General features: G+C 40.8%; 1 protein-coding gene across 4 annotated transcripts in view; it reads right to left on the bottom strand.

Moving 5' to 3' along the window:
- Positions 1 to 16,988, bottom strand: part of DYNC1I1 (dynein cytoplasmic 1 intermediate chain 1) — a 286,334-nt gene that overhangs the window by 34,660 nt on the left and 234,686 nt on the right. For all 4 annotated transcript variants that reach the window (XM_019533589.1, XM_019533608.1, XM_019533617.1 and 1 more), the window contains one exon: positions 20 to 160. In XM_019533589.1, the coding sequence (XP_019389134.1) occupies positions 20 to 160 (141 nt within the window). The remainder of the gene's footprint in view (positions 1 to 19; positions 161 to 16,988) is intronic.

Below are 16,988 nucleotides of genomic sequence, written 5' to 3'. Positions count from 1 at the left end.
CACGCACGCACACACTCACCTCGGTGTCATTATTCAGGTTCCACAGATCCAAGCGCCCCATCCCGTCCACGCAGGCGAAGAGCGCGGGATGCACTGGTGACCACATGACATCGTAGACATAGTCTGCATTGTCTTCAAAGGAGTAGAGCGGCTTGTTGTGCTGTAAAGCAGAGAGCAGCATGAAGACTTCGTGGCGCTAGTGCTGCCTCGGGCTGTCTGGCGAGTCTAATTAAAAACTTTGCACATTTACAAAGTGTCATAAAACTTCCCCAGATGAAAGGTCCGTGCAGAGGGGTGGGGCCGCAGCTTTCATGGGACAACAACAACTGTCCAGTGGTAGAAATAAAATGTACGGGGGTGGGGGGTGCTGAAGCAGTGCTGAAGACAGGTGAGCGGGCTGCGCTTCGCCCCGGGGCCGGGGCCGGGCACGTCTCCCGCGCAAGCCAAGCGAGCTGGCGGGCTGACCCGAGCGCGGAGCCTGCGCTCCCCGGGGAGCTGCCGCCGCAGCCCCCGGGGCTCCCGGCACGGAAGGCAGCGACTGCCACCTAGCGGCCAGGGCCCGGTTGCGACAGCCAATTAGCAGCGCTCGCGGTCCCCTGCTCCTCTGCGGAGGGCAGCGCCGGGCAGGGGCAGTGACGCCCGGGTGACCCGATGCCAAGGGACTTCTCCGCCTGCTCCATGGGGTCACTTGGACTCATCAGGGTTGAGCTCCCTCTGATACGGTCTCCCCTTCCTTCGCAGGCCACCTGCATTGGCCCTTCGTGCTCCAGCTAGCTAGGTTTCCCAAAACTTGTTTCAACTCAATTTAAAACAAACAAACGAAAACCCAGAACTAAGGAGGGAGATAAGGAGGTGGGAAGGCCAGAAGTGTGACATCCAAGCAGGCAGAAAGCTACTTAATTTAAGCACAGGCTGTCATTTCAAAACCCCGGAGAAGTCAGAGGCAAGTTTGAAAGTACACCAGAAATATAAGGTAATTTGTGCATCATGAATTATTCATGGCATCTGGCTTGTCTTATTCTAATTTTTGCATAATGGCTTCACTAATCCCTGATCAATTAATGTAAAATGAAATTTAAATGATAATGAACACTCCAGAGATAAAAGAAATTAAGTATTCTCATAGCCAGTGACAGAAATCTAAACAATGGGATTTTTTAAAATGTCTTCTTCATCCACTCAGCTGTCTTTAACAGCTCTTTGGGCTTGGTTTAGAGTCTCTGAAAGCAGGGTACAAGACAGATCAGAAGAAATACAAATAAGCACTCAAAAACAGGATTCTACCCTACCTTTTTACAGGGACTTTAGTAATGGGTATTACACAGAATCCTCTTGTAAGTCTTTAACTATTTTTATGTTGGTTTTATATATTTAGAGGATCTTAAGAAAGCCAATCCAGAATACAACCAGCTATGAACCAGGAAACAAGGGACCCAGGAAAACAAGGGAAATTAGAACTATATCACTGTAAGGAAATAGCCTATGCTACTGCCAACTTTTTTTAAATAAGTGCACTATAAAGCTATGCTATTAAAGTAGGTCAATGGCAAAATGCCCACTGGTTGTAGTGGGCTTTGCATCAGATCCTGAAACGTTCTCAGGTTATATATGATTTTTTTAATGACCAGCTTTTCTAACAACACACCTAAAAGTGAATGAAGTACATTTTTACCTGTTGTTTATTTTAGACAATCCAATTAGAACAGTTAATTTAATCACTTTCAGCACTCCTGTACTACACAAGCTACAATGTTTGGATTGCAAACACTGCAGGGGAATGTGTGTGGAACATATAGATTCAGACCTACATCTGCTGCATGTGTATGCTTAAGAGTTTTTATTAAAAAGAAGAATGTATTAAAATATTTCCATTCACCGTAGGCTTTGTAAAACCATTTAAGGCTATATCAAGGATTTCAGTTACAAGGGACTCTATAACATTGACAAGGCTTACAATTCAGTCAGTGAAAGTTTTGCCATTGGCAACCAATAGAAGCAGGATGATGCCCCAACTTTTCACTCTTTTTTTTTTTTAATCAGTAGAATAAAGCTGGAAATTATTTCAGTTTCACATGCAGTCTTTCTGAAATGCTAATGTACTCTCTTCTGGAGTCTTTAGTGTTGCAAACAAAGAGGATAAATACCATAGGAATGTAAATTTTTCCTAAATAAGGCCTGATCCTGCAAATACTTACAGTATGTGCTTAAATTAAGAATATGAGTAAACTAAGTAACTTCTGTGGGGTTTCTCACATACTTAATGTTGAGCACATGTGCAATATTTGCAAGATTCAAAACTACATTATGGTCAGGGTTTTGAAGAGACAGAGCTATATAAAAGATATGTGGTATCTAATATCTTCAGCTGTGAGCCAGCAAATAGAAAGGGGAGGAGACAGGGGTAGTCATATAATTGAACAGCACATGCACATAGAGACCATGCAGTCTGGTTTGGAAGTATTAGACCTAAGTTTGCTGAAGTAAAACTTCTTGGTGATATAAAGTAGTATTTTTGAAAGAAACTGGATCATGCTTTTCTCATGCACAAAAAGGGCATGTACAAGCTGAAAATGTTATGGGTTATGATAAAAAAAATCATGTGATTAAAAGGAATATAAATGTATCAATCAACTCACAGCAGATTTCAATCAACATTTCTTTTTGCAGAAACAGCAGAACTTGCTTTGATCAGATGTTATTTCATTGTGTCTCTTTTAGCTGTTAAATCCATTGACCAAATAATGGCCAGAATGGTCCAGAGGTTAAAGTTACTGGAGAAGATGGCCAGTGATTACCCTACCACTGACTTGCTAAGAGACCTTTGGCAAGTCATTTTATCCTTTATAGCTTGGTTTTCCTATTTGTAAAGCAGGAATAATGATACTTCCCTGGCTTACAAAGTGCTTTGACATTGCCTTGCTAAGTGCTTCCTAGTAAATCATTTTACTAGGAAAAGATGGAAGAACTAGGCTTATTTAGTCTGGAACAGAGAAGTGGGGTGGGATTTGATGGTAATTTTCAAATACAAAAAAAGGATCAGTATAAAGAAGACAGGGAGAGGATAAGTAACAATTTTATAAGTATCATTATAAGTAACATTTTGGCTGGATATTAGAAAGAACTTTTCTAACTAAAAAAATACAGTCAAGAGAAGTTATGGAATCTCCATCACTGGAAGTTTTTAAGTGCAGGTTGAACAAATACTTGGCTGGGGATTTAGTCAGGGATGATCTTGCCTTGAGCAGGGGTTTGGATTAGATGACCTCCTGAGGTCCCTTCAAGCCTTATTTTTCTATGAGATCTCTGGATAAGTGCTCAGCATCATGGTTACCACTATATCGGAAATCTGCACAAGCAAAAATGAGAACATTTGGACCACCAAAGTAATGTGGATTTTAGGAAACATTTGATACTTTTGGAAAATGAGAGACATGTTCATAAATCTGAATGTGGCTTAGGAAGATAAGCTATTCCACCCTCAGGTCAACTATTGATGGAAAAATGTTATGAGAAGGATAGTCCGTGTCCTGCACTGCTTATATGAAAAGAGAAAAATTCTCAGAAACCTTTCTACAAAAGGTAGAAATTTTGGCTTTATCTAATTTTATTCATTGTAAGCAGTCCTGGTGATTTTAATATGAGTACTCGTACTGCCTAAAGTACCACATTATGTAGTACTTGTAGAACTTGGACCTTAGCTACACTGTAAACCCAAGAACAAAGATCCAATTCTGCAACCCCTGCCTACTGCAAGTTCCCCTAACTCTTAAGAAAAAGGATATGAAACATCAGATCCTGCCATTATAAACCAGTTCCTCTAGGAAATTCTAAAATGTAAGGCTGCATAAAGATCACTTAAAAAACATTTAAAATTATTTGAACTTCAGATTTACATGATCTATAACTAATATGGCTATTGTTATAAAACAACTGGAATTTAAATTTGATGTGTCCATTCTTAAGTATAGGCAGACAAGGTTCATCAAACCCCTGTATTATCCTCTGTAACAGAACTAATAGATGGAAGCAAAGTCTCTAACAATCTTGAGAAATATCCACCTACAACTGAAAGAGACAATTTTGGGTGAAACCCTGGCCTTACTGAAGACAAATCTTGGCCCTACTGAAGACAATCTTGATCCTTACTTTGAGGATCAAGATTTCAACACTTAGTTTTAAACAGAGCAAGCAATTCCAAGGCAGACCTATATTTTTAGCTGGTCTATTTAAACATGTGTGTCTTTAAACTCTCTTATTCACTTATTGTTTCTGTATAGGCATTGTTTAAAAGAACAATGGGAAATGAACAACAGATTTTTAATAAAAGGTAAAGCTGTCAAGGAATTTAACACTTGCCAATGAAACAAGAAGCTTCTCTAAACAAATACTATATGTTTATATAAAGAGGCATTTTTGTTTCCAGATATAAATTTTACCAGTCTGTCCCACTTCTTATTTGCATGGAAGAATCCTCCTTAATCCAGGAGGCGCCACACATAAAGAAGCTAATTATCCATATAAAGGAATGTATACATATTCACAGGTTTTAACTAGCATCTGACTACTTAAAAGCCATGGTAATAGCTATCAGGTTTGCCTGTTTTATGAAAGGAGTATTTTACACATTGGCACAATTTCTATGGATATCAGCTCCACCTAAAGGTATTTCTCTAAGCTGTGTATCTCAATAGCATAAATCTGTGTCACACTACTGTTATTCCACTCACCAAGTGCAAATACTATATTTCTGCTTTTCACTCTATCTCTTTTCATACAGTGGACCTTATCCTTGGCTGTTGTGGTTACACCAAAGTCAATGAAGCAACACTGATTTAACATCAGCACAGAATCTACCCAGAATTTTTAGCTTGTATTGATTTATTTTTTATATAGGCTCATGTATTTGTTGGTACTTGATAAGTATGTTTATTTAGGGCTAAATTGTGACTTTCAGGCATGAGAAAGAAGCAGTCCTGAACCTTCCCTTACAAACTGGAGACCAGGGTTCAAAATACAGGGGGCTGTGCCCCCATAAGAGATGAAAGTCCTCCAAAAGCTCCCCTCCATAAGAGATGAGAGTTCCGGCCTGACCCACGCCTTTCTAAGCAGGTCAGGTGGCAGCGGCAGCTCCTTCCAGCAGCCACGGCTGCAAACCCCCAAAAGTCTAGGTGTGATTCGAACCCTGGAAGAGACTCCCTAGCACAGTCACATGGGGAGGGGCAGGCAGCACTGTGACAGACAGGGAAGGGAGCAGAAAGCAAAGCAGCTGATTGAGCAGGGGACGGGAGTCCAAGTAGCACTCAGGGATGGTGGTGGGCTAATCTGTGGCACTCTGCCAAAAGGTTAGCCCCAGCATTTAATCTTGACCCTAGCATTTAATCTTGACCCTTTTACAATGCACCTCCTTTATTTTTTTAAAACCTGACAAATGATGACCGTAGGCATGAAAATTTTGAATGAAGTAGTCATTTTGAGTGCATATGGCACAGTGCACCTAAACGGTAGTCTTTACTCAAGGCAAGTCATATTTTTCCACTGTAAAGCCAAGAGGAAAGAGGGTGGAGCTGGTGGCATATCCAGTCAAGGGGACAGAATCTGAGCTCTTGCAATGCCTCTGCGCGCTGCAAATCCCTAAATCCAGCCTGCTCCACGTCAAAATGGAAGCTTGCTCCTCTTTGCTGAGGCCTGACTCAATCTTCCCCATGCAGCATCTGCAGCATAGGCCGAGAACAGGGTGAACCACCCAGGCCATGGCCTAACCAACTTTTAGCACATCAATTTATATAATCCACAAATGCACAATTGCCATTCTGGTTAAAACTGTATAGCTATTTTTTTAACTGCATAGCTAGCTCTTCAGCCTGGAAAAGCGCAGGCTCGGGCGATCTGATGCCCACCTATAAGTTTATAAGGGGTATCCACCAGGATCTGTGGGAACGTCTGTTCACCAGAGCGCCCCAAGAGATGACAAGCTTGAATGGTTATAAACTCCTGCAAGACCGTTTCAGGCTAGACATAAGGAAGAATTTCTTTACTGTCCAAGCCCCCAAGGTCTAGAGTAGCCTGCCATTGGAGGTGGTTCAAGCACCTACTTTGAATGCCTTCAAGAGAAAATGGGAGCTTATCTTGCTGGGATCCTATGACTCCACCTGACTTCCTGCCCCTGGGGCAGGGGACTGGACTCGATGATCTTCCAAGGTCCCTTCCAGCCCTAATGTCTATGAAATCTATTAAATTAATGTGCTAAAAGTTGGTTAGGCCATGGCCCAGGTGGCCCAACCCGTTCCGTGACCTAAGATCTGCAGCTTACCCATACCACTCCACATGACATGTACAACATAGACTAGAAGCAGAAGGTGCTAGTTTGACTCCAAAGCATTTTCTTTGGAAAATATGATATTACTACTCAGATCAAGGAATACTACAAAAAACAGATTCTCTGTGGCCTAGTCCCTTGCTACTTCAACATTCTTCTTCCATTTCCACCAAGCCTCAGCTCTATTGATGGTGTGGCAAGGGTTCCCCTTCTTTGGGGCATTACTGAATTTTAATTCCCACCTGCTCCTCTTTGTGCCAATGAAGCAGCGACGAACCTAATAAAACTTAGCATTTTACTCAGACAAAATTTTTCTTTATTTTAGTGGCAGTTTCATGATGTAAGTCATACAGGATTTCTCCCTAGTTTATTTTTCTCAATATGTTTCAGTCATGTGTGGACCAGTCTGTTAGTCCTTGAATTTAAGGGGTTTTAACATATTCACTGGAATTGATTCTATCTCCAAGGCACAGTACTCACAGCAGCCTATCTCCACCCAAGCCACAGAGGGTACACTGGGGTTGAACCAACCCATCAGATGTAATATTTGCTGTATCACGGGACTATGAACCATGTATATATTTTAAATACTATGAAGTTCTTTTCCCATGCATATGTGTAATGCCTAGCACATTATATTACTAGTAATTATAATTCAAAACTGTTCCCCCTTATCTAATTCATTCTCCTTATCCCCCCACCCAGCCTGTCTCTCACCCACTGACTCCTCAGTTTACATCTTCACTGACTACACGCACACCAGCCCAGTCTCTGGCTTCTTTACTATTCATTCCACCCGGGAAAAGGACACACCAATTGCAGAGACTTCCTTAGCCTGATGAAGGGTTTTTAAACCCAAAAGCTTGCTAAAATTTTTTTTTCAACTATTTAAGTTGGTATAATAAAAGAAATCAGATTCGCCTAAAGAACCTCGTCTGCGTAAGGACACTGAAGTACATGTTAAGCAATCTGTTGAAAAACAAAGCCACTCGTCTTTTGATTTATGATGTCCACTGCATGGCTATTGGTAAATAAAGCTTTCACCATTCAAGATATAATCACGCTTGAATCCCTTGAAACTCTGCCCTAGTGAAATCAACGGAGAGTTTCACTGAATTCAGTGGGGCTGAAATTTTACTCTCTCATTGCATTTATTGATTGAACTAGATAACCTATAATAGTAATATGCTTACAACACAAGCATCTGAATTTTACCAGGTGCTACAAGCACTAACTCCCAAAGAAGCCAACACAATGGTGTTCAATGAGGACCCAAACACTCTTTTTCTGTTCTAACAGGAGATTATAATATTTTATCTGCTTTGTATGTTTTCCTGAAACTCCATACAACCATTGTTGTTCGTTGGAATTTGATTAGAACAGTTTCAAATCTTTAAAATGGCATTGTTATACTTTACAGGAGGAAAAAAGAAAAAGAAATCACATTGGAACTGATCCCCACCATCATTAATACCCTTTTTTAACAAAGCAAAAAATAGTTGTAAATGGTGCCACCATTTGATACACTTGAAATTACTGAAGGTCAATGCATTACACATTATTACATTTATAAATCACACTTGTTACAGAAAGACTAAAAAATGTTGGTTTCCTTAATTGATTTCTAAGCCAATAATTAAAAAAATATTCAATATTTTAGCATAAACATGTGGGAACTATTATAGGTGTTAGGGGAAGTTAAGGGGCGTGGGAGGGAGAAAGGGTGCGGGGTATGAGAGCAGACCACGTCTGGAGATAACATGATGATTACATTTTTGTGGTTTCCTTCAAAGTCAAAGCGTCATGGGTGAGCTTACAGAAAGGAAGCAAAGGAAAAGAGCTTCATGATTGGTACAGGAGGTTTTAATGAGAGCCAATCTTAATATCTAATACTATGGGATGGAGAACAAGAGTGAGAGAATCTAGTAAGTCAGACATCACCTGACTTCTGGGAGCGTCAGAAAGTCAGCCAGCAGAGCTTTGAGGGTATATGGAGTTAGCCTTAAAGTGTTATTGGCAGGTAACTGATGATTTTGTTAATCTCCTTAAATGTTTTAAGCACTCTGCAGGGATGCAACACGTTCAGGCTGTGCTGTAATAGTTATGTTGTTCACTTTGGTCTTTCCCCTGCCCCTCTCTCCCACTTACTCAATTGGAAGGAACCCATCAATGCTCTCTCACTAAAACATAAAATGAAGCGTGGCATCCCTTGCAGAACACTGTGTTTTAGAGGAGGAAGTGTTTTTAAATGTATTTGAAATAAATGTGTAGCAGCTAACCACTTATATTTAAACTGTTGACAGGGCAGATGGTATTTTCTCAGCAGGCCAAGCAAGAGTTGTGGAATTAAATAGAACAGACTATGAGAAAAATACTGTGTGGAGAAATCACACACTGGATTCTCTTGCCTTGGATCAGGCTCTGTAGATTCACTTCTGTAGATTCAATTCACTTCTGTAGATTCACTTGCCCAACTCCTTTCTTAATAACCTGTTTAAAACAGTAGCTCTTCAAGTGTTCTGCATCCTGAAGAACCAGATTTACTCCTAATCCACCCACCTTCCAGCTTTCATGGGCTGAATGGGAGGCACAAAATTTGACTCACAGCAGGCACAGGCCTGATTTAGCTTCCTTTGAAGTTATTCTCATAGGGCCCAATCCTGCTCCTATTGAAGTCAGTTTTCAACCTTTGACTTCTGAAAGAAAATTTGACGTGTCTTCATATGAAGTTCATTTATGCAACATGATTGCTTTAAAGTATGACTCATTGAATCTCATGATTTAAGAAGCTCAGAAGGCATTATACTTACCTTGCTTATCCTACAGAAATCAACTCTTAATTCCAAAGAAGACACCCATTTTTGCCAGTATTATGGCCTACATGCATGATAGCCTAATTTACAGCTTGCTTCACTCACAGTGCTATCTGTAGAAATGCATTGCTTCTTTCAGGGAAGGACTCTGGAACATATGGGTCAGTTATGACTTTGACTGGCTAATACATAAAAGAACTACCAAATCCTGCTCCAAAGATCTCTGAGACACCTAAGAACATTTACTACACTATCCTACCTGAAAATCAACAGTTAAGCAAGTCACTACCTGCTTAGATCATTCCCAGGTACAAAAGGTAGAACAACAAAGCAGGAATGGAGGCTGAGGGTACAATGAGGTGTTCAGAGGAAGCCAGAGTAATATATAAAAGCACCTCTCTTGGTAGGTGGGAGAGAAATTAGAATTTTTTTTATCCAAGACTTAACTTAGTGCCTATTAAGATCAATAGGAATGCCTCAGGTTCCAAGTTCATAGGGCAACTTAAGATGGCTTTTCATTTTTCTATAAAACCTGATCATTTGTAGATTCAAAATAATAATGCCTTTAGGGAAAAAATCTTGCTTATGGAAATACATTGTTGTTCGTTTAGAGGCTCACTCCCTCTGCCTTATGCTGCTGACATTTAGAAATACAGAAGGCCTAGGTTTTCCATCCCCACCGTTCTACCCCTCTTTCCTCCTCTTTTCTTTTCTATCTCTAGAAATAAAATATTAGGTTGGCTAACAAGTTTTTCCTCTTCTATAATCATGATTTTGCTCCTCTGTTGCTTCAGTCTTTGCCTGATCTCTCCTGCAGCATCACTATTCAACCTTACTCCTCTTGCTGATCTCAGCAGCAACTCATAGGCATTAATGGCGGAGTGGAGAAATTACTTGGTAATATAGGCACGGGTGCAGGGAATGCTACATACAGTTTTAAGGGCTCATTACCATAGTCATCACAACACCAAGGTTCTTGTTAGAAAGAGGAAGGTTCACTGTTAGGCCTTTACAATTCTATTTTCTTTTAAATAGAAAATACAATTCATCACAGGGTATCCAGTACTGTATTGCATGCAGGCTCAGCAATCAATTATATATTCCCAGCAATCTTGTTGTTTCAGTCTCAGTATTTCAGTTGCTAAGAATTATGCTCTGGAGAGTATAGAATATTTTGGAAGACATAATATGGCGTGATGTTACAGTAGTTTCTGCTGAACAGTCAGAATTAGTCTTTGTGGCTGGTAAAACCAGAAGGCTGGAGAGATCTCATATTGTGGGATATTTGAATTAATTTTCTTTCTCTCTGATAACAGAATCTTTCACACAGCATGGAGGTGACTGCTGAATTTAAGCAGATAGCAGATGGGGGGGTAGCTCTCTGATATATTACAAAACCTTCTTTTGCATGTAGCATTAATTATTCCTAAATATGTAGGAGTTACAGGTTTGCAGCCTTGTCATGTACTACTATAGTCACTTGAGTTTTGCATTTGACTTCAATGGGAGTAGAAGAAAGATTTAGCTTTGTGCAGTCTACATAAATCCCTAAGGCTAAATTCTGCTCTCAGTATGCACATAAAACTTCCACCAGTTAAAGCAAGATTCACGCAAGGGTATTCAGAGGCTTTGAATACATATTGCAATAGCTCCACCTTGTCAGACAATTCCTATTTTCTTTTATGCATAATTGTTCACAATTTTTTTAATTAAAAAAATAGAAAATGCAAATTGGCTTGCATATTCATTGAACTATGCCTGTCTGCTGAAGTATATTTTCCTGTCACTGTTTAAAATACAGCTACGCTAAAAACCAAAATGGTAAGAAACACTTAATGTTAAAAAATTCAGGCCTGACTTGAAACCACCTGACTTCATTTTGCTTTTGCTCCTTAAAATTACCTAGAAAATACCATAATCTTCTTTTCGTATGGCTGGATGACAGCCAGACCTCTGGCTCCAGAGGTAAAGGGCAAAAACTAAAATCCTGTCTGAACAAGCAGCTCCACCCTCTTCCCCAAGTCAGCTTGGCCTTTTGACAAAAAATGATCTCTGAAGCAAATTCATTCATTCCTCTCCTTGTTTTTGGATCAGACTCAAAATTCTGAACTCACATGACAACGAGAACACTTCCAAGAAATCCAGTATGACATTTTATCACCCTTTGTTTTAATCTATAATCCAGTACAGTTAGCATATTGCAATGATTAGTCATTTTAATTACATCTGTTAAAGAGATAAAGTCTTAAATGGAATTATAATATTGTTAGAAGGTGATTATCTTAGAGGGAGATTAAAGAAGGATTCTTGGTGCCACTAGATATAGGCCTGCACTCTAGGAGTTATGAGGCAGCCATATGTGGAAGAGGAAAGACTTGACCCTTTCCTTTAAAACACTCTCTTTCTCTGTATCCTGCTTTTGGATAACACTGCCAGTGTCTACATGAGACACTAAATGTGCAGTAGCCTAATAAGACTGTGCAACAGCGCACCATGGCAGAAACAGTGCTAATATGCTACTGCACAGTCTTATTAGGCTACTCCGTAGTAGCATCACTAAAAAGGTGTGCACTGGCACTACTATACAGTAACATCAGTTACTGCACAGATTTAGTATTTGATTATACAAGTACTAAACTTAGTAACCAGTAACTACAGTGCATTAATGAATGTGTAGATGCACCACTGCTTCTAAAACAAAAGCTTAGAGCTCTTCTCAGCTCAAGAACTTCCTGTAACTGACCAGGCTCTCCTTTTTATTCTCTTGGTCCCTTACTGGATGTCTAAGCTGCTTGAATTGCTATTGAATCCTAACACCCATATCTAATTCCTACATTGTTATGTGGGACTTATGAACCCCACCCATCCATGCACCTGTGAAAAAGTAAAGGTTCAATTTGCTACTGCTGTCCTTTGTAGTAACTTCCCTAAAATCTGTGGGCTGGTTAATGAATTCACTGGGGAAAGAATGTGGGTAAAGTCTTCTAGGGTTCATAAGAAATTAGATGAAGGGATCCAAAAGAAGTATGTACAAGTCAGAAAGAAATAATGACCTGTCAGAAGCATTAAAGTCTGAGGAGATCCAGATCCTATTTAGATCTAATCTACAGTAAAAGTAGTACAAAGTCTAGCTACACCATCAAACCCTCCCTGCAAAGATTCAGTTTATATTAATGAAGAGTGCCTTTTAACATGTCCCCAAATAAAGTAAATTATACAACATATACCTTTTTTGGGCGCCTTTTTTGCATTTACCCCAAGACTTTTACCAATTTGAAAATGTCATAAAAATCATTCCTAATTGACATTACTAGCCTGGAAGAATTATCATGTGTAGACTTGGCCTTAGTCTCACCATACCCCTATCTCTGTTGCTAAATACACTTCAAGAGGAGGATTATTTTAATAAATTATTAAAAGTTTAAAAAAACTTGGTGATGCAACCCTTCCTTACCCAAAAGTCCCATTCACCCCAATCCTCAAGTCTCCCCTCAGTATACCCAACATAGGATCCATTATCCACTATCCTATGTAATGAAACCTCTGCATTTCCCCAGTTCAAAGACCAAAGTGGCCCCTGGCATACATCAGAGTTGTAGACCTGGTCAAGAGTTGTTTAACATAATTTTTTATCAGAAAATCTCACTTAACTGAAACCTGAACTTATTGCAGGAACACAGCAATTTTAACAAAACTTTTGTCAGGAACTATTTCTCAGGTTCAGGATGGAATTGCTGCTCAAAATGAGCAAAACACATTCCAAATAAGCTGGTTGTCATAGCATTCATTTTAGCTGTGGAAAACCTGCCCAGAAAGTCTCCTATGTCTCAGATGGTACCTGAACCACCAAACTGTAAAGTATTCTATTGTGTACCTCTCATTCTCTTCTGTTAGAGTTACTCCACATGTATAAATGTTAAATATTAATTGGAACAGGGTTTTGAATGTGGGTCTTTTGTGTTCCCAGTGACTGCCAGGACCTGGAAACATTTTGTGACCACCTTTTTCTGGCCTCCATAATTCATAAGGAGAAGACTCATGAAAACCTCCACCTTTTTCTGACCTGCATAATACAGGAGAAGACTCATGAAAATGCACCACAACTTTTAGTAAGTTGTTTCAATAGTTTTGTTAAACTTGCAATAATTTTTTTGCAATTATTATTTGGCAGTTTCTTTACATGTATCAATAACTGTGAACTTGTCTATCAGAAATTTTAGGGGATGACATTGACTTCAGTGAGCTTAAGTAGTATTATGTCAGATCAAATGAATGTCAGTTAATCAGATTTACAGATCTTGTTCACTAATCACTTGCTAATCTAAGAAAGCTAAAGTGACAACTCAACAACAGTGTATCAGTACATTAAAAAAAATTGTCATTTTATTAATATTTTTTCTCACTATTCATACAATAGTTCCATTTTCTGATTTATTTTGCCACATCAGTTTCCAGTAGGGTGAGTCTGTTCAAATGGATTGGTTGCATCATCATCTCTTTTTTATTACTATTCCAATTAATTCTTGGCACTAGACAGGCAATAAAAATAGTGCACACTTCTTTACATTATTCACCTGAACAGTTTGGTCAGGATTTATTGCTTCTGGATATGAGACAGCTGTTCAGTGAAGACCAAGTTTTAAAATTAATGAAAATTTGGTACAAGTTACTTGCTGGTAGGATGGTAAACTGTAGGTTGCTATCATTTATGCCAAAATGCAGAAAGATTAGGTCACACAGGAAAGTTAACCACAAGGAGGACATTAAGAAGTTGTAAGATAAAGTAGATCTTCCTTTGTTTTTTCGATACACCCATTCACCAGTTATTTATGTATTTTTTATACCATTACCTTTCTACAAACACTCCTGCCTACTGACGTCTATCAGTACTTGCCTGCTCCTTCCTCCAAAGGCTGTCTTAATCTCCCATTAGTTCTCACTGGGCACATCTAAACATGCACTTTACTGGGCAGTAGACTACTTTACTTTGCAGTAAAGGGTCACAGTCTACATGTGCACAGTAACTGTGCCAGTGTACAGAGGCAGTATCCAAAGGTGGTGTAAATTACTGTGCTTACATGTGTAGATGGTAACATTGGGATTAGTTTACACTGGCTCATATTGCACCACAGTTTATTCAGTCACATTAATTGTATGTGTAGTTGCGCCTACTGTTTTCCAATACCTGCTACTGTGCCTCCAATATAGCACAGCAGCCTTTATCTAGAAATGTACAATTCTGTTTCAGTGTTTAAAGTATAACCAACCCCCAGAGCAGGGACAGATCCAGAGAGGATTCTGTCGTGTGGCTGCACCCCCCTTTTGGATTGCACCACACCATGGAGCCTCAGGAGACTTTTTAAAGCCCCTAAAGCAGCAGAAAATCCTCTCTCCCTTCCCCTTCCTGCTCAAAAGCATGCCTCCTGCCTGCCCCTTTTTCCCCTCCTCTACTTGACTTCCCCTGCTGTCTCAGGGGTAGAGAAGCACTAGAGCCCATCATGCCTGCTACATGGGGGGCTGGGCTTAGCTGTGGACACAAAGAATGGCAGCAGGGACAGTTCTGCTTCCTTTGTCTGCTCCAAGAGCAGGCAGAGTGGGGGAACTATTCTCCAGCTGCCCTATTGCTACTGTCCCTTCCCCAGCTGAGCCTAGTCCCTGTGCAGCCTGGCTACCTCTGGAACCTCCCCTCCCCTGGACAGTAGAGGAAGCAGCAGTGGCAGGTAGGAGAATGGGGGGCAGGAAGGGGGAAGAGGAGGGTAAGGTGCTGCCTCTGAGTGGGAAGGGAAGGGGAAGGGGATTTTCAACTGCTTTAGGGAGTTAAAAAAGTCCCCAGAGGCTCACACAGCACAGTCTGCCTGCACTGGTGGGGATGGAGGAGGCTGGGAGCAGGGGGTGCAACTACTTCTGCAGTGCAGGTTGCTGCTTGTGTGCCACCCCTTTGGGAAATCCTGGATCCACCCCGTCCCACAGAATTGTAGACTGAAGTATCACAGAAGAACAAGTGGAGAGGAGGCAAACAAATGGCACTGGAAGAAAAGGCAATAGGCATCAGTAAGAAAAGGTCTGGAAAGATGAGACTGTAAGTGGTGCAAATGAAAGGAAGATAAAACTGACCACATAAATCAGAAGAATAAATAACTAAAGACACAAGTGCTTGCTGACTCCTCCATTTCTTGGCAGTGGTCTGAAAATGACCCCTACTACCAGTCTACTCCTCTTTTCTTCCCTCACTTCGATTATCATTGTCTACCCCTCTAATTAAACATTCAGGCATATGAAGGAAACAACTAGGGATGGGGGAGAGGGGAAAAAGAAAAGAACTATAATTAAAAACCCCTCTTCCATTCCTCTACCACATGGTAGGCAAAGATGCAAAGGGAGAAAAAAGGTTATTAGCAATAAGTATATGCCTCACACTTTTAGCAGAGCTGAAGTGTGAGGACAGGGGAAGGTTGGGAAATGGCTGATAATCAGCATTTCCTCTAAGCTGCGCAGCATGCATGGCCACACAATCAGCTGGCAGTGTGGCATGAGTGTGCCTGCATGGCCGCACACACCACACAGTTTAGAGGAAATGCTGCTGATAATCCAGGTCTCTTTCCAGCTCTAGACCGAATGAGCAGCAAGCAAGCCTCTCTCCAGCCTGTGACTAAAATATAATTATATATCAGAATTCTTCTGATATACTAACAGAAATCCAGGCCTACTTTCATCTTAACAACATAACCCCCCAAGAATTCCCACTATGCACAGCAATTATAATAATACTTCTAATTATACTTATATGCCATTATTTAATTACACAGCCTTTATTAAGCAACCTTAGCATTTAATTAATTAATGAACAACACTTTGCCTTGCTAAAATACTTTACATCTTTTAAGCACTGTTCAGACAATACCTAATTAAGGACATGGCTAGACAGACACTTCTCATCATGATTTCCTTTTGCCTGTTCTGCATCTCAGTCCTGCTCATAAGATGCAACATGCTTCCCTGGAGCCAGACTGCAGCACTGATGTTAACCAGCCAAGCCTAAATCATAGAATTATAGAAATTAAGAGCTGGAAGGGACCTCAAAAGAGCATTGAGTCCAACACCCCCGTGCTTTGGGCAGGAATACTGCTGAGATTAAATGATCCCAGCAAGATGTCTGTCCAGTCTCCTCTTGAAGACTTCCAAGACTGGGGACTGCACCTCCTCCTTGGGAAGTCTATTTCAGATTCTGGTTACCCTTAACTAGGCTTGTCAGGGGAAGGGGAAGATGGGGGCAGAGGAAGCCTTGGACCGCTAAACCAAGCAGCACCCACAAGTACAGCCCAGCCTAGACAGATGAGCAGAACATATACCCAGGAAGCAACAGGGGCCAGGGCGATGCTGAGATTAGGGGGCCAGTGCACACATCCTCAGGAGGCCTCAAATGCCTCTACTCAAACGGTCATAGTATGGGAAACAAGCAAGAGGAATTTACCCTCCTGCTAGCTGACACCAACCCAGACATAGTGGGGCTCACTGAAATGTGATGGGACCCAAAACACGACTGGGCGGTGAAAATCAAGGGCTACAGGATGTACAGGAGGGACAGGACGAGGAGGAAAGGCGGGGGTTTGGCGCTCTACATTAAGGAGGAATACACATTCTCATCAAGTAGCACAGAGTCAGAGGAGGGGCACACTGAAGTGCTCTGGGTTAGAATACAAGGCAGTCAAGGGGAAAGAAACTTAACAGTGGGGGTCTACTACAGACCACCCAACCAAGGGGAAGAGCTAGACCAGGAATTCTTAAGTCAGCTCACAGAGGTAGTTAGGTCAAAGGATGTGGTCATCATGGGTGACCTGAACTTTCCAGACATCTGCTGG

Source organism: Crocodylus porosus, unplaced genomic scaffold, assembly GCF_001723895.1.
Source record: "Crocodylus porosus isolate Cpor-Errol unplaced genomic scaffold, CroPor_comp1, whole genome shotgun sequence".
Taxonomy (NCBI): Eukaryota; Metazoa; Chordata; order Crocodylia; family Crocodylidae; genus Crocodylus; species Crocodylus porosus.
The sequence above is the reverse complement of the archived record's forward strand: the minus strand, read 5'-3'. Positions and strand labels throughout refer to the sequence as shown.